The sequence below is a fragment of the Ambystoma mexicanum genome, chromosome 8 (assembly GCF_040938575.1).
Source record: "Ambystoma mexicanum isolate Mex_15411 chromosome 8, UKY_AmexF1_1, whole genome shotgun sequence".
Classification (NCBI taxonomy): Eukaryota; Metazoa; Chordata; class Amphibia; order Caudata; family Ambystomatidae; genus Ambystoma; species Ambystoma mexicanum.
This window is the reverse complement of record NC_090929.1, coordinates 112,438,360-112,465,749: the sequence shown is the minus strand read 5'-3', so window position 1 is coordinate 112,465,749 and position 27,390 is coordinate 112,438,360. Positions and strand designations below refer to the sequence as shown.

Here is a 27,390-nt window from a genome sequence, read left to right as displayed (position 1 = left end):
TGTGTTTCCTATATGTTACATTTGACTTACCACCATCATTTTTAATTGTTAAATCTAAAAATAGCACCAGTGCCGCGTTTGTGCTAGATGCAAAACACAGATTAGATCAAATGTTTATCCACTTCAGACAACCATCAAAGGGTTTGTCTGAATCTCAATATCATGCCTTGTGCTCGATTTACGTTGCATATGTGACATTGTACATGTCAGGGTTCGAAACTGCTAGGAGCTATTTAGCTCCTGCTTGTGGCCTAGAAGAGCCTGGTTAGCTTGACACGAACAGCTACCAGGAGCTACTTTTGGCTCGCCAGGCCAACCCATGTGAATTTAACTCTGTGCATTTGGGACAATCTATAAATAAACTTTAGGACATACATATGGCATTTGAAGCATAAGGGGACAAATAGTGAACAAAAATGATATGTTTCCATCTTATGTAGAAGTTAGATTTGCAGAACGCTATTTACTAGCTCACTGTTCCCCAGTTGTAGCTCCTGGACTCGGGTGTCTTAGCTCCTGCTCATCCTATGTTAATTTGAGGGGAGGGAGGCGTGTTGGGGGGCAGGGGGTATAGAGAGAGTGGGTGGGTGTGTGTGTGTGATTTATTTTTAGGGGGTTGGCTTGTCTTTTTGAATATAGTAGGTTAATATTATACAGAAACAATTGTGGTAATTTAGCACATTATAGAAGCACAAGCACTTTAGTGGATTAGAATTAAGACAATATTAATAAACTGTGCTTATGCATTACTTGACATGGTCTTTTTTGATGAGAGTTTTTTCCTTCCCTCATTTCATAAATGAGCTCAAGAGTTCATATGATTCTATAGTAAATGTTTCCACTCAGATTATTAGCATACCAATTCTATTAAAGACAGAGGACGAGCATTATGCTTCAATGCCTTTACTTTCAGCAGCAAACACATACTTTTATAAACTAGACAGGACATATTCCACCATTTCCCGGTCTTTGAAATCTAGTCCCACGTGGGGTCACAATCCAATAGCAGTTCTCCCCTCTCTGACCTCCTCTTCCTTTGTTTCAACCCACAGTGGAAAAGGGTCCTTTGGACAGAGATGAACAATGAAAGAAAACCACCTGGGAAAGCAAATATATATAGTCCCTGGAAATCCAACACAAACTGTCTCAGAGACTGCAACAGAAGGACACTGTTGCAGAGGAAAACTTATTGAACCTCCCAATACTAAAAACTGCGAGAATTGGCAGGAACAAATAGGCCAGACACAGCAAAACCAACAATGACATTTCATTAACAAAAACCATTCCACATTTGCAACAAAGGCAGAGATAATGCTCACCTGTGTCCTTAATATAATTTAAACTCCCTTATAAACATACAAGGGGATTCCAATGCTACGGCAAGGCCCGGAGGCAAGTATTATGCTTTTTAAGCTTACCAGTGCTGAAAGGGGCCAGATTTTCCCAGATATGAGATCCATTCCCAAAAAGTCTCCCCAAATATCTGAAAGTGCACCTACAATGTTTAGTGTGTTCGGACTGTTTCAAGCGGAGCCCAAACCAGTATTCGGACCCATGTTGTTAGAACCAGGAGGAGACACTTACCCATAAGACCATGAGAAAGTCTGATCACACTTCCTGTGACGTTTCACATTAGGACTGTACTTAAAACATTTAAACAGAGATGGCATGTTTTATTTAAAATATACACATAGGTTATACATTGCCACCAGCAACCTTGTGGGAAATGCCCCTCTCGTTTTTTTTGCAGGTGTTCATGGTTAATCTTTATGCCAAAGCCCCACCTCCCAAGCCTCCTTCCCTCCCCGCCCTCACGATCATTGCAGGGTGCCACAGTAAATGATTTCCATTTCCAGAACTGCTTACTTCCAATGTGGACATTTTACCAATCAGCTTGAAGTAGAACTTCTTAGAGTCAGCAAGATTCAAGATGTGTGGCACAGAGATCGAATTCCCTGAGTCCATTGTGCTCCTAGGAGAAGGAGCCCCAAAAACAGACATCGGACCTGCTCCTGCCGGACTATCCTTACCTGGAACCTCCTTGTATCTCTTAAGGCATTTCACTCCTCAAGGGTCCTCAGAAAAGCCGGGTATGAAAGATGTCATGGCGGGTTAGGCAGATTTAGCCCTGTGGTCAGGGTCTTCAGTTAGATCTTCCTGGTTTAGATTCTGTTAGTGAGTCCCACAAGCTCAACATGCTCTCCAAGTGGTACTAACCACAGAGCATCCCAGCCCTAACTCTCCGGAGGTGGAATGGGTTGCTTCAGATACACATTTCACAAATACCAGAATGAGAACAGCCATACACTATATTTAACAAAATATAACCTTTATATAAGAAAAGTGAAGAGATAAACCAATACACTTACAGAAAAATAAACTTTAGAAATAGAGGATGCCACAATTTAACAAGTAAAACAGTTTCGAAAAACATCTTCTGATTTCAGTAAAGAGTCTTTTTCTAGAAGGTAAGAAGCAGTAACGGGCAAATTTTCCCACCTAGACCTGAAACCTAAGAAGATACTAAAGGGGCCAGTTGTGCAGATTTGGGGCAGTGCTTGGAGGGAAAGGTTTACCTTTTGCAAAGGTGTCCCATGGAGCAGTTTCTGGCGTTACAATGGAGTGAGATCCACAGAAGACCTTTTATGATAACAAGGATGTCCAGAAATAATGAAGCAAGGACTCACCCGCAGCGCCAGAAAGTCAGGAGGGCAACACTCTACGAGTGAAAAAGCAGGTCTGCAGCAGGCGGTAGGCTGTATCCAGGGGCAGTGCACATTGTTTGGCAACCACGTTAGATTGCAGCAACGGCACACCGGTAATAGGAGCGCGAGATCCTTGGAAAAGATGATTATTATTCTGTGATCCCCAGGTCAAGGGTCCTAGCCAAAGGAGTGGAAAGGGGAGGATGCTGCGGTAGTCGTCAATGCAAGGTTACCCCATTGACCTCACCCAGGAAAAGAAGTTGAGGAGTTTCAAGATGTGTGCAGTGTTGGGCATCAGGGAAAAAAGCTTCAGGATAGCAAGTCACAGTCTGCTATTACAAGGATATATTTATTTCCCGATTTAGATAACAGACCAGTGATATCCATCGCAATTCTTGAGAAGGGTATTCTGATTATCCGTTTCTTATGGGGGCAGGGAGCTTTTAAGAAAGGACCAGCAATGGTTTTCTGTCAATTATATGCTCCAGGCCACAAAACAAACATGCGATGGGCATGGTCCAAGGTCTGTGCAGGCGCTTGGTGTCCCGCTGTGAGATGGGTGTGTGCTCACTCCGTGACCCTTTTTTTAGGATGCATTTTATGCAATTGTGCTGCCATGATAGAACACTGGCTCCTCAATGTATATAAATATGTTCCCAAGTACCACACAGCGATACGTATATCTCTCCATTGTTGCACCGACTCTGCAGTCTCTAAGCTTTCCCAACTCCTCCTCCTAATGTTTCATATAGTTCTCATTTTGGAATGCCTCTGAATTTAACAATACTCCATAAATATTAGATCTGAAACCTACAATTCCTTCTTGCTTTACAGAGAGACTTCTGTTGGATGCTATTCACACATCAAGCCCTCTTTGGCAGCCAAAGCAGATCTCAAAATGCCTTTCCGCCACTGGCTAGTCCACACAGATACATAATTGTTGATCACAATCCAATAAACAACGATGGATATTAAGTAAGACTGAACCACGCTTGATTTTGGGACATGGCAATATGTAATTCAATACATTAAATTTTCCCACCACTCTGGATGAAATTGACCAGGTGCTGGTGCAGGTAACCCAGGTGTGTGAGGCACCTCTCTGGGAGGACTTTAAAAACAAAAGCCGCCTGGGACTAATACTCATTTCCTTTAAAACCCCAATGTTTCCCACCCAAGAGATTTACAATCCCTTCCACCAATCTAAATCTTTGACATCACAAAGCCATCTAGAAATATTGCAGTTATTTAGCACAGTCATCTTTTTCAGCGTGGACCTTTCAAGTTCCTGTACTAGTGAAGGCAGGGAAAGCACTGGGTTACTTGAGGTCATAAGAATGTGCGCAGCAAATGGGTTTTCCTCACTTTGGTCTCCTGCAAAGGATATACCTTTAATCTTTCCTAATGGACTGGGCTAGTGGCTCAATGTTGAGGGCAAATAAAGAGGTCAGGGGGTCAGAACTGCCTCGTACTCCTTTGGGATTTAAGCACTACTGTCGATGTTCCAATAGGTTGCACTCTCAGTGGGCCAGGCTATGTAATTTGCCAACACTCTGCAAAGACATGGAGGTACTCTCAAACGCCAGAATATTTTCCTGAAATACCCAGCTCGCCCAAAAGCCTTTACCAGATGCAAGACAACGAATACACCTGGGGGCCAGTCTGTGAGTACCTTTGCAATGTGCCCTTTATCTTCGCAGACTGCACCTTGGTGTGTAGTTTGACACCCACATGGGTCAGCACTATCAGCCAGTATCATCCACATTTTATGGCGTATTTGACTTGCAAAGAATAACAGACGTGGTTCTATCTGCTATAGAGCTTTGACCTTCACAGTTGCAAAGGCATTAAACAGGTGAATCAGCCTGGGTATAAGAAACATGACAAAAGCTGTAAGAAAAGCACCTGTCAGTCCTCCAGGTCACAGAGCTTTAATCACTGGGCCTCTTCTTTGGTTATCAGGGCTTGCAATCATGCTCTTCGATGCTCTGGGATCTTGGGAAGAGGCAAAGAACCCAGGCACTGTCAGTCAGCATCTTCTGGATCAACCGATATTAGGCATGGGATGATTTCTGCTAACTTTTCGCTCTTTTCCATCGGTCACCTTTTGGGTCATAGATTTCAGCAATTAATATTTTACTTTGTGTACTATTCAGCTTTACACACAGTCTGTCCACTGCAGTGACCATTCACAGACACTTCGGCCATATCCAAACAGGGACATATTCACTTTCTTGGTAGTAAGAGGGTTTGCTTGGCCTCCGACCAACCAGATTCGTGCAGTACCTGAATTTGCGTTCCCTTTCCAAATTTCAGAGTTCTCTAAGCAGAGTTTGCCATAGGTGTTCCGGGTGACATTTCACTCTTGCCAACAGGACATTTTATTGGGTATTTATAATGCACCTGTACACAATGTGTTTCAAGGCGCAAAAGGTCTTTATAGGCACAAACATTGACATTGAAGTACTAATCCATTTGCTCCTCCAGAACGGACCGATGAATTAGTTGCCTCAAGATTATGCCCTGGAACTTCCACTTTCACACAGGACTTTCGATGCTCACTGGGAAAAAGTTAGTGAGGCGTGGTCTTAAATTTTAAAAGAGCCAAAGTCTTCTCCAGTCACTTCCTGGATCCGGGTTTGTGAAAAACAGGTAACACCCTCAATGCCTCTTTTGATCATTCTCTAAGTCTGTGGAATACTTGCCATCCTGCAGGTCCTTCCTGTATTTTTTTTAAAAACTTCAAGAAGCCCAAATAGGTTAGTAGGGCTCCAGGCTCCTTCGCATTTGCCAAATTCAGACAACACATTTAGCTACCTAGGTCAGCCCATATCAGTAACACTTCAATCCTCAGATATCACAGCACCAGGTGTGAGTTACATACCACTGTAGCACTGTCCAAATACTGAACTTTCATTTTTTTAACACCATGTTCAAACATCAAAACACTTGCTGAAGCTGGCAAACCCACAACACTGAGAAGCATTTTACTGGATGGAATAATTTTCTGATCAGATGGTCATCTGTTCTGCCTCAAGATCAGTCTACTTTTGTACTCTACACGTGCCTCTTGCGTGAAAACTTGGTAGAATTGAATATCCAGATTCCTAAACTAGAGCGAGGAACAGTTTCTGGCTGCATGCAGCAAGTCCGGTTTCATTGTGTACAAAGAGCGTTGCCAGTCTGTAACTGATGGGCAATCAGGACCTAGTTGCAGTCACCCCACTCAGAGGGCTCTCTTAATCTTTGAACTATGTTTAGGATACTTGCCCCTGGTTTACTTTCTTCCTACTTTGGCTGTGCACATGGTTGTCTGGATCCGTTTTCCAAGTCATTATATCGATCGTGCAAGTCTTGCATTGCCAGAGTTTTTAGTTTCACCTCAATATGTGATCAAAGCGAAATGCAGCTGAATTTAGTGAAGTCCTGCACAAGCATTTAATAATACCCATTTAAGTTCTTTGCCCATTTATTCTAGACCATAACACAGTAGGCGCTCAGATTTGATTTAAGAGGAGTTTCCTCATGGCCATCTCAACAACATCGACCAGGATCATCAAAAAGAGGCAATAATTGCACTCATTCTTGCAAATTCCTCTAGAATTATCTTTCGTACCACCCACTTACTTGATATCATTATCTAGACTGGATTGCCAGACTCGTTGGGCAAACAATGCTTTGCCTTCTGTCCAATCACTGGAATTACCCAGTGATGAGCAGAGTTTATACTTTTATCATTGCAATGATTCGTCTTTTAAAAGACATTCTCTTTTATAGAAGCAATAAGTTGTTTTCCTTGGCAAATTAGGTGTTTAGACCATGGTACCCTGCAATAGTCTTCTAGAACCAGCATTGGCCTCCATAATTAACTTCTTGAAGATTAACAGTCTTCCTTTTCATGACACGGGTTTAGAACACTTCATCACTTTTTACCGACTCCCCTCTCCCCCACACACACTTTATTTTGCTGCAAAATGCAGGTGGTAAGGTATCAGTGGGAGTGGGCCCTCCAATCTTCATTTTGCAACTGAAAAAGAAATGTGGGGGAATGTCGGCAAAAGCAGTTTGGCAAAACAAAGCAATTATTAATAGAAATAAATTTAGGGCTAGAGAACACATGAGATGAACTTCACTTCCAAACAGCATGGGGTCATGGAGGAGAATCCTTATTCGAACTGCCCCTAAAGACTTGTCCACACTGCAACGAATGACAGGATTCAGGGGACAAAGACTCCTGTTCCGTAGTGGAACGCCCTACGGACTGCTCTCATGGGGCAACATTAACACCAGGGCTACAGATGAGTCTACCAGAACAAGCCACAGTCTGTTATTGTAATGTAAAGCCCAATATTCAACATGTAGAAAATACAGAGAAGAAAAACTGAGCAAGGAATACAGATCGCTCCATGGTTGGAAGCCAACCAAACAGACACGGAAGAACAACAGCGAGTAGAGAGTCCAGAAACGCAGGAGTTAAGCAGCCTGCGTGTGGAGGCTGACGCAGACCCGGGAATCCTCCATTGGGAGGAACCAGCCGGCTGGAAACATGGGAAGAGCATAGCCATGCAAGGGATGAGAGCCAGAGAAGAAGGAAACAAAACAGAGTATTGGCGTGACGCACAGAGGGTTGACTGTGCAGTCCACAAACACTACAGAGACCACTGCAGCTGTGGCTCAGTGGAGCCGCAAATGAGAAGGAAGCAGCAGCAAAGTGAACACCAAAGCCATTCAAGTTCCCGGTGTTATTCCAACCCATATCTAGCGACATCTGCCCGATGGAATCCAAAGTAATGGGAACGGCGGGAGACTCGGAAGGCAACACAATAGGGAAAAGCACTCTGGGACTCCTCATACTCGTCCCAGTGAGTAGTCAAAACCTGTGAAGAGAAGATTGTTAAAAGGAATATTGTTCTGCAGTATAAATAACTCAGTAAAGGAGGATGCGGGTTTACTGAAGATATCAGAGAGAGGGGGCATTAGAGAGACCCTATGAAAGACTAATCCCAAGTGGGCAAGTCCCTAAAGCAGCAATAGGAGACAGTTTATCAAGGAGGAGGACCGGAGCAGCCAGAAAATGGCAATTGATGAACTGCACAGAGTGATACTATAGCCAAGAACTATTTAAAGATCCTATATTAAAGGGATGGTCTAGTAAAAAATTTTATTTAAAAAATAGATAGGCCACATTAAAAAAAAATACTAGCATCCTCCGTTTTAAAACTTCCTATGTAAAATTTTGAGCTATTCAAGCTCAAAATTCGAAAACGCAAGCACAGGGGTGCAGCCATTTTGTGAAATGGAGGCCCTCCTGTGCTTTTGCGGCACTAATGAAGGAAAAGCCAGCCAGCTGTAGTAAACAAAGTCTACCGCTGGGTGGCTTTCCCTTCATTAGTGCCGGGACGCGGACCGGAGACCAGAGCAGGAAAGCTGCAGCTGAATCTCGGTAAGTGCTATTTATTTTTTTACAAAAAATAAGCACTAGCTGCGGTTTTTTTTCTAAGTTTTCCGGGCTGGAAGAGCCCGGAAAACTTAGAAATAAAACCGCAGCTTTAAAAACGTTGTATTTATGTTTGCGGTCGCTTTTGAAGCGACCGCAAACATAAATACAACGTTATTGTGTTGGAAAACGCTGCGGTTTTTCTTTCCAAGTTTCTCAGGCTCCTCCGGCTCGGAGCCCGAGAGCCCAAAATGGAAAAGCAGATTCAGGCAGACACAACGCGGCATTGCGGAAAACAACCGCGTTGTGTCTGCCTGAATCTGCTTTACCATTTGGGGCTCTCGGGCTCCCCACGGGGAGCCCGAGAGCCCCAAATGGGAAATCAGCTGCAGGTAGAAACACTACGCGGCATGTAAACACAACCGCGTTGTGTTTCTGCCTGCTGTGGCTTTCACTTTGGGTCTCCGCTGCTCCCCTGGGAGCACCGGAGACCCAAAGTGATAGCCACAGCAGGCAGAAACACACGCGGTTGTGTTGGAAAACGCTGCGGTTTTTCTTTCCGAGTTTCTCAGGCTCCTCCGAGGCGGAGGAGCCTGAGAAACTTGGAAAGAAAAACCGCAGCGTTTTCCAACACAATAACGTTGTATTTATGTTTGCGGTCGCTTCAAAAGCGACCGCAAACATAAATACAACGTTTTTAAAGCTGCGGTTTTATTTCTAAGTTTTCCGGGCTCCTCCTTTGTAAAAAAAATAAATAGCACTTACCGAGATTCAGCTGCAGCTTTCCTGCTCTGGTCTCCGGTCCGCGTCCTCAGAGTCCCGGCACTAATGAAGGGAAAGCCACCCAGCGGTAGACTGTTTACTACAGCTGGCTGGCTTTTCCTTCATTAGTGCCGAAAAAGCAAAAGCCAGCACAGGAGGGCCTCCATTTCACAAAATGGCTGCGCCCCTGTGCTTGCTTTTTCGAATTTTGAGCTTGATTAGCTCAAAATTTTACATAGGAAGTTTTAAAACGGAGGATGCTAGTATTTTTTTTTATGTGGCCTATCTATTTTTTAAATAAAGTTTCACGAATATTACAATTATCCTACAATCAATTTACATTGTGAAACCCATCTGGACCCAGGACCCTTGATGATTTGTACCTCACAATCACAATTATTGAGATTAGGTCTGCCTCCTTCAGGTGGTACCAGACCATTGAGCCCATCTTTGGGCATTTTAACATGGGGGACTTGGGACTCAGATGTTGACCTACAATTTTTTGTTAATGTACATGTATCAGGCGTTTTCAGAAATGCTGCAGACCATTTGTTCAGATTTTGCACAGTCGCAGTAAGAACCAGAATTTCTTGGCCTCATTGGTCTTGAGGATTCCGTCTATTAATCGCCACTTGGGATCATTTTCGTTGGATTTATAGGTACAAATCTAGCATTTATAATTCGACCATGCTCCTTTAAGCTTGCATTTATCACTAGCTTGTATTTGTGAATTTTTTTGTTATTTCTCAAATGGAGGCTTTTAGGAATCTCTTCCTTTTTGCAATTTCCAGATCGTAAAGGAGCCCTTACCTACTTGTGCAGTTTGATCACAAGACAATTTTCCTTGCATGGAAATTATACCCATCCAGCAGGCGATTCAGATCCCAATCATATCTACCAAGTAAATTCTCATGGGTCTCCATACTGGTTCTCAGGTTCGTGTTAAAATGACTAATATTAAGAGATGACCAACATAGCCTATTCCCCTGCGAGTTTAACATCTGAGGCGTGTCCAGGCGCATCCTGTGCTGCTTGGTTATTGATTCGCATTTTATGCTCAGTACAGCATGGTCACTTACGTCCATGGAACCAGCTTGCAATGGTGGTGAAGTTAATACTTAGAGATGACTGAATCAGCAAAAATAAAATCAATGCAGCTACTATACGTTTCATTGGACCAGGTCACCATCCAGTCCCCAGAGCAATCGAGAAGCATACGTAAGTCCAATTCTAGGAGAGCCACTTGCCAAACCAGGCCTCTTGGTCTGGGTTACCATACCTCACTTACCTCCAGTTAAGGAATCTGTTCAATCCACATTAAGATCCTTGGTTATTATAATGTCTGCTCGGGGACGTCTGCCACACCAGGTGCGTGATGTCTCCGTAACTGCAGACATAAGACTTTTGGTAAGGTCCCCACCTGGCAAGTCATACAGGGTCAGCACTAAAATTGGTTCAGGGCCCCATGGGGATTTGGAAAGGGCGACGACCAGGAGATTTGTATGTTCAGGCTGGTCAAGAAACTCAGTTAAATCATAGCATGTCCTTGCACCAATACAAAGCCCCCCTTTTGACCAGAGCTGCAAGGCTACGAGCCATGCAATAGCCATCAAATTCAAATGGGGAGGTCATCTAAGTTTCCTGCAAGGTTAACACCTCTGCTCCAATCAAGTGGGCTATCCCTAGCTGGTTTCTGAGGAAAGAGTTATGCCCTCTTGTATTCCAGGACACTACCTCTACGAAGTCCTGTGGAGAGAGGATTAAGCAAGAAATATGCACTTGGGACCAACAGCCCTCTAGTCTCGTGGACATTTCCAAAATGGCCAAGCTCTCACTCTCTACAGTATGGCGAGCAGCTGCCCCAATCGCCCCCCTGCCCTCATAGTTGGTTGTTGAGGGCCGTAGGTCAAAAAACACTAAGTTCGAGACTCAGAGCCAAGAGTGCTTAAAAATTACACTCAATTACTATAGGTGAGTGGAAGGATGCCATGACTCAATTCGTTACGCATGAATATTGAGGCAATTCTAATGAGGCTATGTCTTTACTAGATATTGTACAGAAGTCCGTAAATAGTGTGCAATAGTATTAAAAGCCATTTTCTATTTAGAAATGAACTGCTATATGTCAGCAAGAGTTCAACCAGCTTAATATATCGTACATCTGCATACCAGATCGAGTCAGTGTGGGGGAAGGACATTTGAGCTGTACAATTTTCCAGCACGGTTATAACAGGGAACTGTGGAGGTGGCTGTGGCTGAAGGGCCATACATTTCATCTTGTTCGACCAAGGAAGGATCCCAAAGATGTTTACTGCTTGTATCATGCGTTTTTAAAGGTGGGCCCTGCTGCACAGTGGGCACGGGAGGTTGCCCGGGGGAGGTAGATGCCGAAGTAAAAACTGGTTTACCAGCTCTAGATACCACCCAGTTTTCTAAAGGGCCTTCAAGCATGACCCTCCTGACTTCACCATCGGTTAGTTCGTTGATGACCAAGTACGGCCCCAATGATGTGGATACTTAGGGATTGGTGTTCGATTCAGAATCGGTTAGGATCAGGACCTCCGGCAGCTGTGTTTCACAGTAAACAATTTTCTGCTGGGCTTCACCTTTGATTTCGCGTGTTTGGCAGGCTCAATGGCAATGAAGAATTCAACATAGACTGTTCATTGCGCATCGCTGATAGAGTATCCGCTGACTCTAACAGTACCTATCCCAACCTTAGCGAGGTCCTTAGCCATAGATGACCCTGGATTCTAAACAGGAACTGCACAAGCTGGGCTAGGTGGCCCAGCCACCCCTGAAGCAATAGTGATGACTTCAAGTGCAAGCGTGACTGGTTGCATTATTGTGTGATGTGATTACGCAGATTTGCCAAAAGGCTTACTTTTCTCCGCCTTGCGCAGTCTGTTATGCCTTCATTATTCATAGTACATGGTTTCTGGGAAGCTTCAAGTGCTCTTCCCATTAATTTTAGAGCCCGTTGTTCTTCTGCTAAGCATGAGCAGATCGAGACAGAGCCTCCATTTTGGACTCCAAATCACGCTGTTATAGTCTGGTTACATAGGGCCCAGAGAGTTACGCTGTATGTTCTGGCAGTGTTTTAGTAACGATTCATCAAGAACCCAGGAGAGCGATCTATCGCTGCAGTCGTGGGTTCCGGCGCACAATCCATATTGTTACAAGAAGCAGCAGGGTGTACCACAGGACTTTTGCCAGGTTCCGTTCGTGCAGCGCCCATAAAGATGGTAATCATGGGCTGCTGTGAGCCCTGTGTGACTGTACAGTCCATATCTTTTTTTCATGCAGGTGGTGAGGGGGCCGCATTCCCAATGACCCGCTTACCCACTGCTTGATTTCTTGAGCGTTCGCCCTTGTGCTGCGTAGGCCATAGGTATGGGAATTAAGTGCTGGCATAGCAGCTGTAGGGGAAAACCAGGTGTAACCAGTAATGTAAAATAGATGATGCAGGGGCAAGATTCTCGCAGTTGCTCCCTTGAATCCACGAAGCTGCAGAACTATAGCCGCCAACACTTTCCGCCTTAACTTCCTGCCTCTGTTATTTACTTGTAGCTTTATAAAGCGCACCAAACCCATAGGCATCAGGGTGCTGGTTACAAACAGTGAAAAAGAACATCAAACAGGTATAGCTTTTTCTGAAAAACGAGGGTGTGGATAATCTTAGGAAGGGGGGGTCCAGAAGATGGAACATCCTGGGCGAATAGCAAAGCCTTCATGTTTTTCTGAAAAAGTCAGTACGATTGTTCAGATCCAGGTTTGTCGGGAAGGGTGTTCCAGATTCAAGTAGCAATGACTGGGAAGCTGAAGCCCCCAGATCTTTGAAATCGGAATCTTGGAGTAGCCAGTCTGTTGGTATAGATCGACCACGTGGGCCTCGATTTGGCCTCTCGCGTTGTTGCGTGATAACCAGCGTTTTGAAAATGATCTGTATGGAGCCAGTGCGCATTTCCTCTGGCAGCAGTGACATGCTCCCACCTAGGGACATCCTAAGCAGTCCAGGGAGCATTATTCTGAATGATCTGCAATTTATTGAGGCTTGGAGCAGAGGTGCCTGCAAATAGGGCATTTCCGTAGTCCAGCCTAGACCCAATGAGAGCCCGGGCAATAGCGAGGCATAAATCAGCTTTGTAGTATGTGCAGCAGAAATGCAATTGCATTGATCTGCCTGTAAGTACAAGGTAGCGTCTGGGAAAACACCTAAGGTTTTGACAGAGCTCGAGACTGGAACAGCGATGCCATCAATGGTGAAGGATTTGTATTTGTGGTCAAGTTTGTTGAGAGTGGTTCGTGAGCCAGTCAAGAGGATTTCCGTCTGCATCATTAAGGCATAACAGATTGGCGGCCATCCAAGATAGGATGGTTTGGTAAATAGCATGCATGCATCGGAATCGGATGTGTAGGTACCCATAAGGGGTAGGAGTATTTGTGTGTTGTCCGCTTAATTTGTATAGGAGATGCCTAGGTCATCTAGGATATCGAATAGGGGTTTAGTGAAGATGTTGTTTAAGGTCGGTGAAGCACAAGAGTCTTGAGGGATGCCACAGGAGATGCAGCCGTGACAGAGAACATTCTGAAGGATCTGTTAGATAGGAAGGAAGTGATCCAGGCGGTGGCCTGTACTGAACAGGCAGCTGCCGATGAAGGGTGTTGACAAAGGATTTGGTGATCTAAGTGGTCAAGAACTGCGGACAGGTCCAGGTCCAGCAAGAATAGCAAGGATACCCTGCCAGAGTCTTTGACTTGGTCCATTTGGTTTTTCAAGCCTAACAGAGCCGATTACGTGCCAGTTCCTCCAATTGGTCTCTGCTGCTTGTTTCTTTTTTCAAACTTAGGGCTTTAAGGTCATGGGGGACCAAGAATTAAAGTGAAATGGGGGCTTTGGCTTTTTTGCAGAGTAAGCAAAGCCACAGTAATAATAGCCTTAGCAACGGTTGTGTTGTAGATCTCAACCAAAGCGGCAGGGTCATCTACAAGTGTTGGTGGGGAGATAATCTTGCCCAGCAGTGGTAAGATGATGGGCGGAGGTATGTTAAAGCTCTGTGTTAAAGTGGGGAGCCTGTGGCCAGCTATAGCAGGCGTCCGTTTGGGTATACATACTGTGAAAGATATGGTCCAACATGGGGCATGGAGCATTCGACGTGACTGAAATATTGCAACTCTAATCAGCTGAATATGCGTCCCTTGATAGGAGTGGGAGGGAGGATGCATTGAGTGAGGCCTAATGCAGTCATTTTACTTGGACTCAGATGGGGAGCCAACACGTTGGTTGGTATAAGGCTGGTATAACGTATATTGCAAGATTGTTCTGCAGACGTGCAAAGGGTTCAGTATCTCATGGGTACCTAGTGCTCTACCACCCCGGACCTTTGCTTCTTGGGTAGCTCTACCATCTGCCACCTCACCTCCCCTCACCACCCCCACCCACAACACACTTTTAATGCATAAGTTAGTCTTGGGTGGTTCCAGCTGAAGACTGCACCTTGTTTAAGTCATAATGTGCAAAGTGAAAGCAGCCAACATAATGAAGTAGTTTCCACTATTCCACATTCTCTCATTACCACAACTTAAGCTGCTTTGAGACGGCATAAATGCTATTCAAGTGACAGAACACTATGACGTAGTACGATCAACGGCAAGGCATGTAATAGAACTGAAACTTGTTTTAGCAACATAACACAAAAAAAATAAACTTTAAAGGGGCAGAAACAGGAGGCCCAGTCACAATGCACTTTCTGGGAATTAAAACTGGCACGTTTAAACTTGGATCAGGTGACTGTGCGGCACTGGATTTTGGAGTACTGTAGACATCTTTCAGCACGCCAATGTAAACTTGAGCAGCGGCTGCTTTTAGGCCAGTTGTCACCTGAGCTACATCCTGGTCTCGGTTGTAAACAACGCTTCACCATTCAACCGTCATGCCAGAAATGTTTGCTAACGAAAGCTAGATGTAAAGAGACAATTTGTAAATGAATGCAATTCTGAAGTGATAGACACACTGGGGGAATGAATCTTCAAAACTTATGTGCCAGGAGAAAACATCAAGAATAGACGGTTACAAACGAACCTCTGATGAGCCGCTAAACACAAGCAATTCGATAGTTGTTTAGAGCGCTCAAGGATCTCCTTCACAGTTTAAGCACAGCCTGCTTACTGCTTTAATCAGAGACAAAGGGGGCTCTTCTTTGAAGGCCACATAATAAATGTGTCTCATGGGACCTTTGAATGACAGCCCATCCTTTGGGATTGCACTATTTTCATACACACTGAAAAATAAATAACACGTAAAAATGAAAATGGAGCTTAAACTTTGAGGAACGAGGAGGCTCAAACTTCTACTTTACAAAACCTCATATTACTTCCCAAGGCAATCCTGGAGCACACAATACTCATTGTTATTGTTATTGTTATTTTGCACTTATATAGCGCCTTATATACCATTGGTATGGTCTGAAGGCGCTGGTAGGTTGAACGCCCTTGGGAACCGAAGTTCAGATCAGTAGAGAGAGAAGGGAGAGTCAAAAGGTGCGTGTGTGCACCGGATATGTGTGCAGCTCGTGCGGTACACGTGTAATAGCTGTTCTTATCGGTAGGTGTGGTGGTTGAGAGATCAGGAGAATGTGTTCGTTCTGGCAGGATTAATCCGGAACGGATGTGGCTGCGTTAGGCCTGGGGAAAACGCCTGGCTGAGGGTGTGAGACCAGCAGTGTTTACATAGAATGATGTGGAGTAAGCGGCGGATGTTCGTATGGGAACAGTTATACCGAATGGTGTCATAGTATCCCTGTGTTCTAGTTGAGTGGTGATGTAAAGGAGTTATCATAAAAAGTTATCAGGTATGAACATGTCAATAGAAGTTTCCTACACTACATAAGTTTAGTGTCAAGATCAAGAGATGTTTTTCTGCCAAATGTTGCATTGAGAAATTGTACAAATGTAGTCTTGCCATAATTATTGAACTACAAAAAAGGATAACCCCATACATCGATTGAGCAGTGATTGGGAGGGTTCACTGGCTGACTGGATGATGCTTTATAGCAAGAAACTGATTGTAGTTCCTATTCATCAAATCTTTATTTCAATACGTGTAGAGTTCAAATGTCTCCTTTTATGATAACTAGAAGTAAATAGTAGTCATCTCAGACATGGTGTTCTCGTGCAGTAGACCCAGTTTGCTACAGACTGAAAGGTTATGAAGCACCTGCAAGGAGAGAGGTTTTTCAATGGATTGGGGATCAAATCAGAGCAAGTAGAACAGTTCCCAAAAGAGGAATTAATTAAGCGTGCGTCTAACCCAATGAATGAAAGTCACAGACTCACTGATAACATGAGTAGATGGCGTCTTGGCTGCATATACTATATGCATCATAAACCTTTACTTAAACACCAAAGCAGAGGCAGCCACCACCAAAACATGGGTAGTCAACTACGCTATTTTCCACCAAGGGGTTCAGAGTGACAGAGTGAAGCTCAAGTTATCTATGATTTCCTTTTAACCTCAAAGGTGAACTATTTACTTGCAATTGTAGCTTACACCCCCTGCAGGGACTACATGTACAACTAATGCAGGCGGTGAAGCGTGGAGGCATAATGCTCTATTTAAAAACATACAACACCATCAAATTCCCTGTCACCAAATCCAAAAGTGGAACAAAATAACAGACAGTGTTAATGGCTTAAAGCCATACACAACAGTCCAAATTACACGAACAATTTGCAGTCTTCGAATTTGGTTAAAAACCACTGCCAAATGTATCTATTTTCTTCTTCAATATATTGATAAAAAGAATGCAGGCTTCAAAATGTTCTGTCGCCAGTAATCCATTGGTTAGTGATAGACTCTTGGCATGTAAAAAATGGCGTGTGGAGAATTTTACATGCAAGTGATTTTGTATGCATGCCAGGTAGTCTGCAAATTGAAAGGTTTACGAAGTCATTATTTCTATGTTACGACTACAAATGAGGCCAGAATGACTGGTTCTACGGTTCAACAAATCAATGCTCACATTATATCACCAAAGAATTAAACTGCCAGTGTTTAACCATATACTTAGACCACACCAAACATTTAATTCTACGGTAACTACAAGGTGCTTAGGAAATTTGTAAGAGACACATTGTTTCACAGGTGTGATTAGACCGGAACTTCCTCTGAACTAACATCAGTCAACCACATCGAAGTTCTTTATATATCTCATCACAATTTTGTCACCCGCCAACATATGTGCGAAAGAGAGGATACTTGTTTTCATCCACTGTTTAACATATACACTGAAAAGGTCCCACAGAGCTTCTGGAGGCATGTTTGACAAAAAGACTTACATCGAATAGCCACATGCAACACAAAGCACTGCAGATGGTGTGTTGGTCACTTTTTAATATTTTTCATAAATTAGTGGGTTCATTCACAATCTCACAAAACATGGCCATCATTGAAGCACGTACAGGCTGCCCAACTCAACCATACCAGTGTACGAACATGCATCCTGCCCCACTATATCCACGAATTCAGTGTGCGAGAGCTCTTGTTCCTTCACAACTGCCCACGATTTATATGGCTTGCTCCGTTGATTAAAAACACCTCATGTTCATTAAATCCAACATGATCTCTGCATGTCTGTATTTGACATAGCCAAGCCAGTTTGGATTTTATTGTGTACAATCTAGGATTAGTATACGGACCTGCACCGTCCTATATGTTTCAGTGGTCACACATCAATCTTGCTTACAAATCTGGTTTCTGAAAATGTTCTCTATGGAATGAAAAGGTCTGATGAGCGATGTAGACTGGTTTACAGAATTGTGGAAAGGCCTTTCATGGGGAAGACCTCATTGGCATTTGTGGAACCTGGTGAGACGGAGCATAATGGAACAAGCAAGCAACTTCCATGTTTTCTCAGCTAATCTGTTATAGGATTCAACAACGGCTGCAAGAAGCACATCACATTTTCCAACTTCACACTAAATCACTTGGCAGAAATCACCAGAGAACAACTTTAGTTCCCCTCTCTGGAACGGTTACGTGGGTGGAACCCCATTTCAAGTAGTCAACATTTCTATCTGGTGAAACATGCAATTAGGGTGGTACACACATTCTGAATGGTTGTGCATTCAGAGTTAAAAGACTGTACGCAATCCAAAACGAGTTCACATGCACCCCTCCAGCCTGGTGTACCAATAAAGGATTTAAACGAGCATCCATGAAAATACTATTTTATTGACGTGGTTGCCTGTAACAAACAAATGTATACATATTGCAGGTTATTGTTTCTGGCAAAGTAAAGACAAGTCTATATGATGTACAGGATAATTTGTATTGATTTACGGTTTGATCAACCCATATAATATTCAGAAAACAAAAGACGATAAATGATAAAAACAAAGACCTCTGACTGATGTGAAAGCGTGCGAGATACTTCAGAAGAAGCATCTGTGATGCCTCCAGTTTGCCTACATCCAGAAGTGACCTGCACTTCTGAGGAGAGTCCAAGCCTTGTAAAAAGAAGCTTATGATGTGTTCCTAGAAATAGTATTTTCTAAAAAGTTAAGATTTTCACACGGAATAAGTTGCTAGACAGCATTCAAAGAGAAACCTACTCTCGATCCCTGGAATCCTCGCATAGGTAGCAGAATCACCCAGCGGTCTGCAACTCTCCTCTCCCCAGGTGTTCTGAAGTACAACTCCCTGACCCCTCACCATTAACTCTGATGGCTAGGGTAGATGGAGTTGTAGGCCACAACATCCGAAGAAGGTTACAAAGCACTGCTTGACTAGACAATACTTAGAATTGTTACAGCCAGATGAACCCAAGCCATAGCACCAAACACCAGCAAGGTCACTTTTTGAAGGGATATGTGAGCTTTTAAAACAATTGGTCAATTCAGGAACAACTTTGCACAAAACATTTTGCTGGTCAATACTGAATTCTTCAAAATGCTGTGCTTACTATTACAGATCTCACTAAGACTGGGGTGTGAAACCTGCGGCTCTCCAGAGGTTTTGGAGTAGGGTGCTTAGGCCAGGGCTGATGGTAGTTGTAGTCCAAAAGCCCAGAAAGCAAAAGTAATGTAATTGATAATGAAAATCAAAGCACTATTGTGAGAAAATAGTACATACAAAATCATCTCCAGAATCGGCTCCTGCCGATGTGATCGACTCCTTGCTGACTGTTCTGGGAATCCGTGCTGCGCCTCCAGGCCGCGGAGCAATTGCTGCTTCCTCTGCAATCTTCTTTTTCAGCTTTGCAAACATGGTGTAGAATTGAAAGGGAGGTCATAAAATATACAGGAGTGGTGCTACCTTGAGACAGGGTCACTGTCACAGACGATTATCATTAATCTGCTGGTTGAGGCCATCCAGTGATCACCTGTGTAAAAACGCTGCATCCAAATGCAGCACATCAGATCACCACTGTAAAAGCTTACTTTGAGTTCTCATGGTGCCAGTGAACCTGTAAAATGCAAACAAGACAAAACAAAAAGAAGAAAAAACATGTTTACAAAAAGTAACGTAAAAAATGTAGTACTAAATAAACAGTTGTAAACCTGCCTACCTAACTTCAGACTGATCAGATACACTGCAGACAACCCATTTATGAGTAAATGATAAAGCTTTTTTTGTTTTATTTAAAAAAAATAAAAAAGATTTTCTTGACATACCATTATAGCAAGCTTACTCGGCCAGTCTCCAATCAAAACATGCCACTGTGCTGTTTAGCCAGGGAAGCCCATGCCAACAAAAAACAGTCCCCCAGTGGGGTCCTCACCGCCTCACAGAAGAGGTTCGTATGATGTGGTGATAGAGTTTAGCTATTCTGGTGCCAACCCTACAGAACTGTTGCTCCACGATCATTCACAAAAGCGGAATCACTTTTATAAGGAAAGAAATACCTCCTCGGCAGCTTTTCCAACACTGCAGGGTGGGTGCTGATCGGGCCCGCCAGGAGTTATTTTAATAGAACTACCGTCATCATTCACCACGGACTATGCTATGGCTTGTGGGAGTTAATAGTCCAGAAACCCTGGAGGTCCACGCGATGAGCAGACATGCTGTGCAGGCTGAGTGCACAACTATGGACGATTCAAGCACTCATCTCAGTGCGTTATTATTATTCCAATCATCCCCAACAATCTAAAACACTGAGCTCAGTAGCGAAATTGGCTTCTTCGGGGCACTCTTCCGCTCACATATTGCCATCATCTTTTAAGTAAGGAAATACGCCAGTACCGACAAGGTGGGGGCAGACAAACAGCACAAAATTACTACACAGCAACATATGGGTACTAGGTTACAACAACAAAAAAAAAACTTCAGAGCTGTATGTTCAAATCCACCCACGATACTTCATGAAAGATGAATCTGGTACAAAACCAAATGAGTAAAAGCAGTTTCGAGAAACATTAGCAATTCAAATGGTGAATCGGCATATTCAAGACATTTCCCCCCAGAAGGCACATAGGAATCTTTACAAAGTAGCGAGAAAGCCATTAACATGACAACAGGGTGCATGTAAAACAGAAATCCAACCATATAAGGAAATGCACCTTTCCATCAGTGGATCTCTTCTCACATCACGCTCAGTTGACCAACTTCTGCAGAGAAACATGTATGATGTTCATGTCACAGGATACCACAAGGGCAGACTCAGCCACAGCAAGCACAGAAAAGCAGAATATTGAGGGACTGAGTAATAATTTAGTACACCTATTACAAAAGGTATGGGATTTTAAAAATGAACATTTTATCACCAGGTGCCCTTTGCAAGGTACATCTAAATATTAGGAAGTTATGTTATGTTATTTTTCATTTATATAGCGCCTTATATACCATTGGTATGGTCTGAAGGCGCTGGTAGGTTGAACGTCCTTGGGAACCGAAGTTCAGATCAGTAGAGGGAGTAGAGAGAGTCAAAAGGTGCGTGTGAGCACCAGGTATGTGTGCAGCTGGTGTGGTATTCGTGTAATAGCTGCTTCTTAGCGGTAGGTGTGCTGGTTGAGAGATCAGTAGTAAGTGTTCGTTCTGGCAGGATTTATCCAGACCGAATGTGGCTGTGTTAGGCCTGAGGAGAACGCCTGGCTGGGGGGTGTATGTAACCAGCAGTGTTTACTTAGAATGATGTGGAGTATGCAGTGGATGTTGGTATGAGAACAGTTACACCGAATGGTGTCATAGTATCTCTGTCTTCTAGTTGAGTGGTGGTGTAAAGGAGAGAGTAAGCATGGTGGTGTGATATGATGGGTTATATGTCCTTTCGAACGTTCTCTGCATTCCAATCCATACTATGTATGTCACGCAATTCTATGCACTCCAGTCCGTTCCATGCACTGTTATCCACTGCATGCACCCCAGTCTGTTCCCTACATTCCGGTCCGCTCCATGTACCCCAGTCCGCCTGCGAGCACAAGTCCACTCCACGCGCTCCAGTCTGGCCTCGCATGGACTCTGGTCATCTCCACGCATGCACTCCTGTCGGCACCATGTTCTAAGCATTTAGCAGTTCTACGCAACTCGTCCGTGCGCTCCAGGCGCTCATCCGCTTTATGCCCTCACACTTACTGCGCACTCATCCCCCTCTGCGCACCCCTTTTTTCATATGCACTTGTGTGTTGTATATATTTTCCGGCCCTACTCACTAGTCTCTTCTATGCAGTCCTCCACTCTACACATTCCTCCGCTCAGCTCATCCGTCCCGCTCCGCTATCCGTTCCTCGCACTCTGCATGCATTCTGCACTCATCCGTTCTACAGGCTTATCCGTTCTGTGCACTTACCCGGTCTGTGTAACCCATCCGCTAGGAGTTTGTCCACTTTAACCCCTCGCGTGCACTACACCTTCATCTGCTCTACGCATTCACCCCACCCTACGCAATCACCTGCTCCCTGAACTCGACACTATCCGCACTCATCCCGCTCCCCGCACTTGTGCTTTCCACGCATTCAACAGCAATATCCTGTTCTATATATTCATCTCTACACTCGTCCGCTCTATACATGCTCTTTATACTCATCCACTCTGCATACTCATCTGTTTTACACACTCCTGCGTTCTACTTGCATCTCTATATTTGCACACTCCTGCGTTCTACTCGCTTCACTGTATTTGCGCACTCATCCGCGCTACATGCTCGTCCGCTCTGCACACCCAGCCACTCAACATGTTCAACCCTTCTATACACTCATCCAATCTATATACTCATTCGATTTACACACTCATTTTGAACTGTAGAGTCATTAGTTCTTCCACTCATGCATTCTTCCACTCAACACATTCGTCTGTTCCACACGCTTCATCCATTCTAACCATTTAATTCACGCCATTCACTTTGTTCACTCCACATGCATTATGTCCATTTCAGGAGTTCAAATCTCTTTACTGTTTCCGTATGATTTACTCTTATTAACCATTTCACTGCTTTGATCTACTTTACTCATTTAATTCTGGTTGTCATTGTAGTTTATATTAGGGGTTATTAGCTGACAATTTCTCGCATCAGGTAATTTGTTGGATTGGTGTTATTGAGATGGTGTTAGTCTTTTTGGGTTAGTTTGGTACAGGTTGGTTTTAGGGGAAGTGCCAGGTTTTCAGCAGTTTGCGGAAAGATGTTAAATCCTCAGTTAGACGGATGTGGGTTGGGAGTGAGTTCCATAGTGTAGGGGCCAAGGCTAAGAATGATGATCCGCCTAACCTGGCCGAGTTCGTCTTCGGTATGACTAGGCGGCCGGCTGAACTTGATCTTGGGGTGCGATAGGGTTTTAGCTTGTCTTGAAGATATTCAGGTCCTGTTTTATGGAGTGCTCGATGGGAGATGCATACGTTTTTGAAAGTCCCCTTTCGCGCTACTGGAAGCCAGTGCAGCGCCTTAAGGGCTGTGGAGATGTGGTATCTTGGACCGAGCGCAAGTAACAATTTGGCTGTCCTTTGGAGTTTATTCAGTTGGTACACGAGGTATAGGGGGGGTTGCGTAGTCCAGTCTTGATATAACGATTGATTGGACCGCGGAGAGTCTGTTTGGAAAGGAGAGGTATGGAAAGATGCGCTGAAGGGTTTTAAGGTGGTAGTGGCAGGACTTCGAGACGTTGTTGACTTGGCGCGAGAGTGTTAGGTCAGAGTCAAGGGTGCATACAAGATTTTTCACCGAGTTGGAGGGGGCCAGTAAATTGCCCAGGGTAGTGGGTGCGGAAAAGTTTGGTGTTGCCACATACCATGATTTCCGTTTTGGAGGGGTTTAACAAGAGGTGGCTTTGGGTCATCCAGAGTTCTAGGTCATGGAGGTCGGAGGCCAGGTCAGGTCGGAAGTTGGGTTTTGAGTTCAGGAGTTTTTGAATTAGTTGAGTGTCATTGGCGTAGTTGTAACACAGGATGTTGTGTGAACGAATTATTGGTGGGAGGGTGATCAAGTAGAGATTGAACAGGAGGGCGGATAGGCATGCACCTTGTGGGACTTCCGTGTCGACTGGTCGGGCTTGGGAGGTATAGATGGAGAATATTGTCATTTGGTGCCTATCTTTGAGGAATGAAGCTATAGATTTAAGAGCGGTTCCACAAATTCCTAGGGAGTGGAGGTGGTGTAGTAGGATTGAGCGATTGATTGTGTCAAAGTAGGGAAGACTGCTGCTTGGGTGAGTATGTTCCCATATATAGGAAAGGATTGGCCATCATTAGGAAAGCCCCGACATCCTCCTGTACGAATAACTTTAAGTCAGACACACTATGGACCATCCTCATTTCTTCTTGGTCAAACAGTCGATACAAATTTCAGAACAAGATCGCAGAACACTACCCTACTGAACGTAGGCACATGTTATTTAGGGATTAAAATGCAATTACTTCAAGGTCTTTGGCATAAAGTCCCTGCTCAATTTATGGTTTGGCACAAGGTCAACCAGGCAAAAGCGACTGAAGTTTATGCAGCCATGGCAATAGTTCCATGCAACATTTCATAGACCAAACGTTCAACTACTGGCCAGCGTGCAGATGGGTTGGTAGGATGGGCGAACCTTCATCACACAACGTAAACCAGCCCTTAATATTGGCGCTTAGCTCGTTTCCCACTACTACTACTACTTTTTAGCAGGGAAAGATTAAGACATGTTCAGGATTGCAGTAATGGGGAAATTAGACCTCACAAGTAAAACATGCCTCTCCTGCTTCGTCAGCTCTACAGCAGCCCACGCAAGAGATCCTCCTGCACAAGTGATTCGAGGCGTAGGTTAGGGGAACTTTAGCTGGCCGGGAAAGCCACTATATACTGATTAAAACGAGAACTTTTAAAAAAGGTCAGGCTGCTGAGAATCTATGGGGAAAAAAATGCCCGAACTTCAAAGCAAAAAATGCTGCAGCCAGTTTATAGCAAGCAACACAACCCACCTCTTCATATACCGAATTTAGGAGTGTAGCGAATACCAGCTTCAAGTATGTATTTAGGTAAAACTCGGCTGAAAACATTTTTTTTTAAAGGGTGTTTGAATGTGGATGAATACTTGTGTTTCAATTAAAGCCTATGTTTAAATAAAAATATGAAAAAACCTGCAGCAAAGAATAGAGTGCAGCTTCCAAAAGTAAACGAAATTAAGCATTGGTAGTATCCTTGATTAAATATCCGTCTAAACCACATGCTTTTATGAGCTAGCACGAATGAGGGATGCGCAGGTTGGTTTTCCTAACTGAAAGGCCTACAGGAACAGGTAGTGGTGACCGGTTGGGCCATGGCAGGCAAAGTGACATGTGGCTACCTATTCAGAAATCCTGCGGGCCAGTCTGCCTAATAGGGTAAGGCAAGAGAGAGGTGTGGAGACACTGTAGTTACAGAGCTCTGCTGCAGAAATTGATGGTGGTAGTAGTAGTAAAATGTGGACTTGGATGTTTGCAATTGGAATTCTTCCCCAACAGGGAGAGTGCCTCATTCATGTCAATAGGGCTTGGGAATTATAAATTACATTTCAGACAGTGCAAGTTGTGACCATCTTTTTCATAGCCAAGGTGGCCTTACAGTATAGGCCACACGGTCTCAACAGGAAAAGGTGAGCGATATGAAAGCACTTTTCCACACAACTTGGAAATCCCTTTATCCGCGGGTGTTGTGGGCTGGACGGTTGAAGAGGGAGAGGCATCGAGAAAGCCATAGCTCCATGCATCCTCTGGTGTGGTAGGAAGGAGCAGTAATGGGACATGGCTTGATAGATGATGGAATCGAGCAACTGTCCCAATGCCTTCTTAGAGCTCATGGGGTTGGATAGATTCAGTCATGTGCCAGGCTTTCCGATGTGGAAGGGACCCTGTCCCAACTCCATTGGTCTCGTGGAGGAACATTCCTGGGCACTGTGTCTCAGGAGGTAAAGAACGCGAGTGGAGGCGGTTCAGTCTGTGCTGACAGAGCCCAACATCCGAGGCCAGATGTGCGGACTGGTCTGATGGCAGCACTGCAATCAAGGTAGTCCTTTATCCTGTTCAGGACAATGGGCCAATGCACAATCAGGACAATGGGTCAATGCACAATCAGAAGCACACTAAGAATATTGATCAGGCAGATGCCACATTGCACCCAATAGCATATGCAGGGATGAACAGCAGGCTGCAATTCCTGCATTGGCATTCAAAATGCTGGGTGCCACCGTGCATAACGTGTTGCATTGTGAATAGGACTTGGTGGCGGGAGGGGGTATTACTGACTGCCCACCGGATGCTCTGTGCATGACCTGCATGGAGCACTTGCACTTTGCGAGGAGTCCCCCCCCCTTTCGATAAACAGATTTACCATTCTATGGTCCTCATTACGAGTGCGGCGGTAAGGGGTTAACGGTGCCGGTAAGGATGGCGGTGCCGTTAACCCCTTACAGCCGCATTACGAGGTCCCTTAGCGGGTCCCGCTAAGGACAGCTGGTTATACCGACGTTAAGGACGGCGGGAGCCGCTAAGGTACCTGGTAGCTAATAACGGGCCCGTTATTAGCGCCCCCCCCATTCCCATTCAGCCCTGTGGGGGCTCAAATGGGGATGGATATTTTGAATGGGGACTTACCGGGTCCTCCAAGGTTGGAGTGACCCGATAAATATCCATTCGAGGAACCGGGACACAATTTGGAGGCTGCCATGGCGCTAATAGCACCATAATGCACTAGAGGGTATATCCCTACTCTGTCAAGGACCGGGAAATCACTAAACCACAAAACAAAAAAGTGTCCTGACAGGTTCACTAAACATATATATAAATTTAATTTATAATAAACTTCTCAATACCAGAAATATGGCACAAGCTATCTAGTTTTCTGTGTCCACCTAAGTTTTCATAGGGATACATTTTACAAAAATCACCATTTCGTACTTCTGTTTAAGCATTATACAGAAGTGACTTTTTATTATTTCAATTATTACTCATAAGCAAGGTCTGTCAATTACCAAGCACTATTAACTCAACATAAATTCCAAATCAAGCACAATATGTACAAAAAAGAACCAATAAATATCCATGTTCATGTACACAGTATTTCATACAATGCAAAAGACAGTTATATACACACATTAGAAAAAAACATTTGAAAAAACTTTTTCTCAGAATAGTCAACACTATATAAATTTTGAAGTTGATATGGTTTCAACCTCTGAGTGGGGGCCTATGTCTCTGGATTATAAATGTTCAGTTCCATTGGGGGCATTTTCAATTGGTTAGCTAAACTCAAGGTCTACTAGCTAAACTCGGGGTCTACGTGTGACACCAGAATAAATCTAGAAGGTGTCATACTCGCACACGAATAAAACAGAAAGTGCGAGTAAACTACGTTTCGGCGGAGTGGGCCATTCCGCCTTCCTCAGGACCAGTAGAAGTCGTGACCCCTGAGGTACAGAAAAAATAAAAAAGGAGAAAAAGACAAGAAACATAGTCTCACTAGTAACCACAGGATCACAATCAAAATACCTCAAAATAATGTGTCCCGTGACTTTTAGGGCATGCAACTACAAGGTCCACAATGCATTGGGCTCATAAGTCTGTAAAAGCAGGGTGATTTATTCTGGTGTCACACGTAGACCCCGAGTTTAGCTAGTAGACCTTGAGTTTAGCTAACCAATTGAAAATGCCCCCAATGGAACTGAACATTTATAATCCAGAGACATATGGTTTCAACCTCTGAGTGGGGGCCTATCAACTTCAAAATTTATATAGTGTTGACTATTCTGAGAAAAAGTTTTTTCAAATGTTTTTTTCTAATGTGTGTATATAACTGTCTTTTGCATTGTATGAAATACTGTGTACATGAACATGGATATTTATTGGTTCTTTTTTGTACATATTGTGCTTGATTTGGAATTTATGTTGAGTTAATAGTGCTTGGTAATTGACAGACCTTGCTTATGAGTAATAATTGAAATAATAAAAAGTCACTTCTGTATAATGCTTAAACAGAAGTACGAAATGGTGATTTTTGTAAAATGTATCCCTATGAAAACTTAGGTGGACACAGAAAACTAGATAGCTTG

The 27,390-nt window shown here is 43.9% G+C and overlaps 1 protein-coding gene across 3 annotated transcripts in view; it reads right to left on the bottom strand.

Annotated features, from left to right (window-relative positions):
- GOLGA1 (golgin A1) overlaps positions 1-27,390 on the bottom strand; it is an 804,100-nt gene that overhangs the window by 766,976 nt on the left and 9,734 nt on the right. For 2 of the 3 annotated variants that reach the window (XM_069609440.1, XM_069609439.1), the window contains exon 1: positions 19,037-19,309. In XM_069609440.1, coding sequence (XP_069465541.1) covers positions 19,037-19,171 — 135 coding nt within the window. In that variant the 5' untranslated portion in view covers positions 19,172-19,309. Of the gene's footprint in view, positions 1-19,036; positions 19,371-27,390 lie in introns of those variants that run through there. The other variant, XM_069609438.1, reaches the window with a different exon arrangement.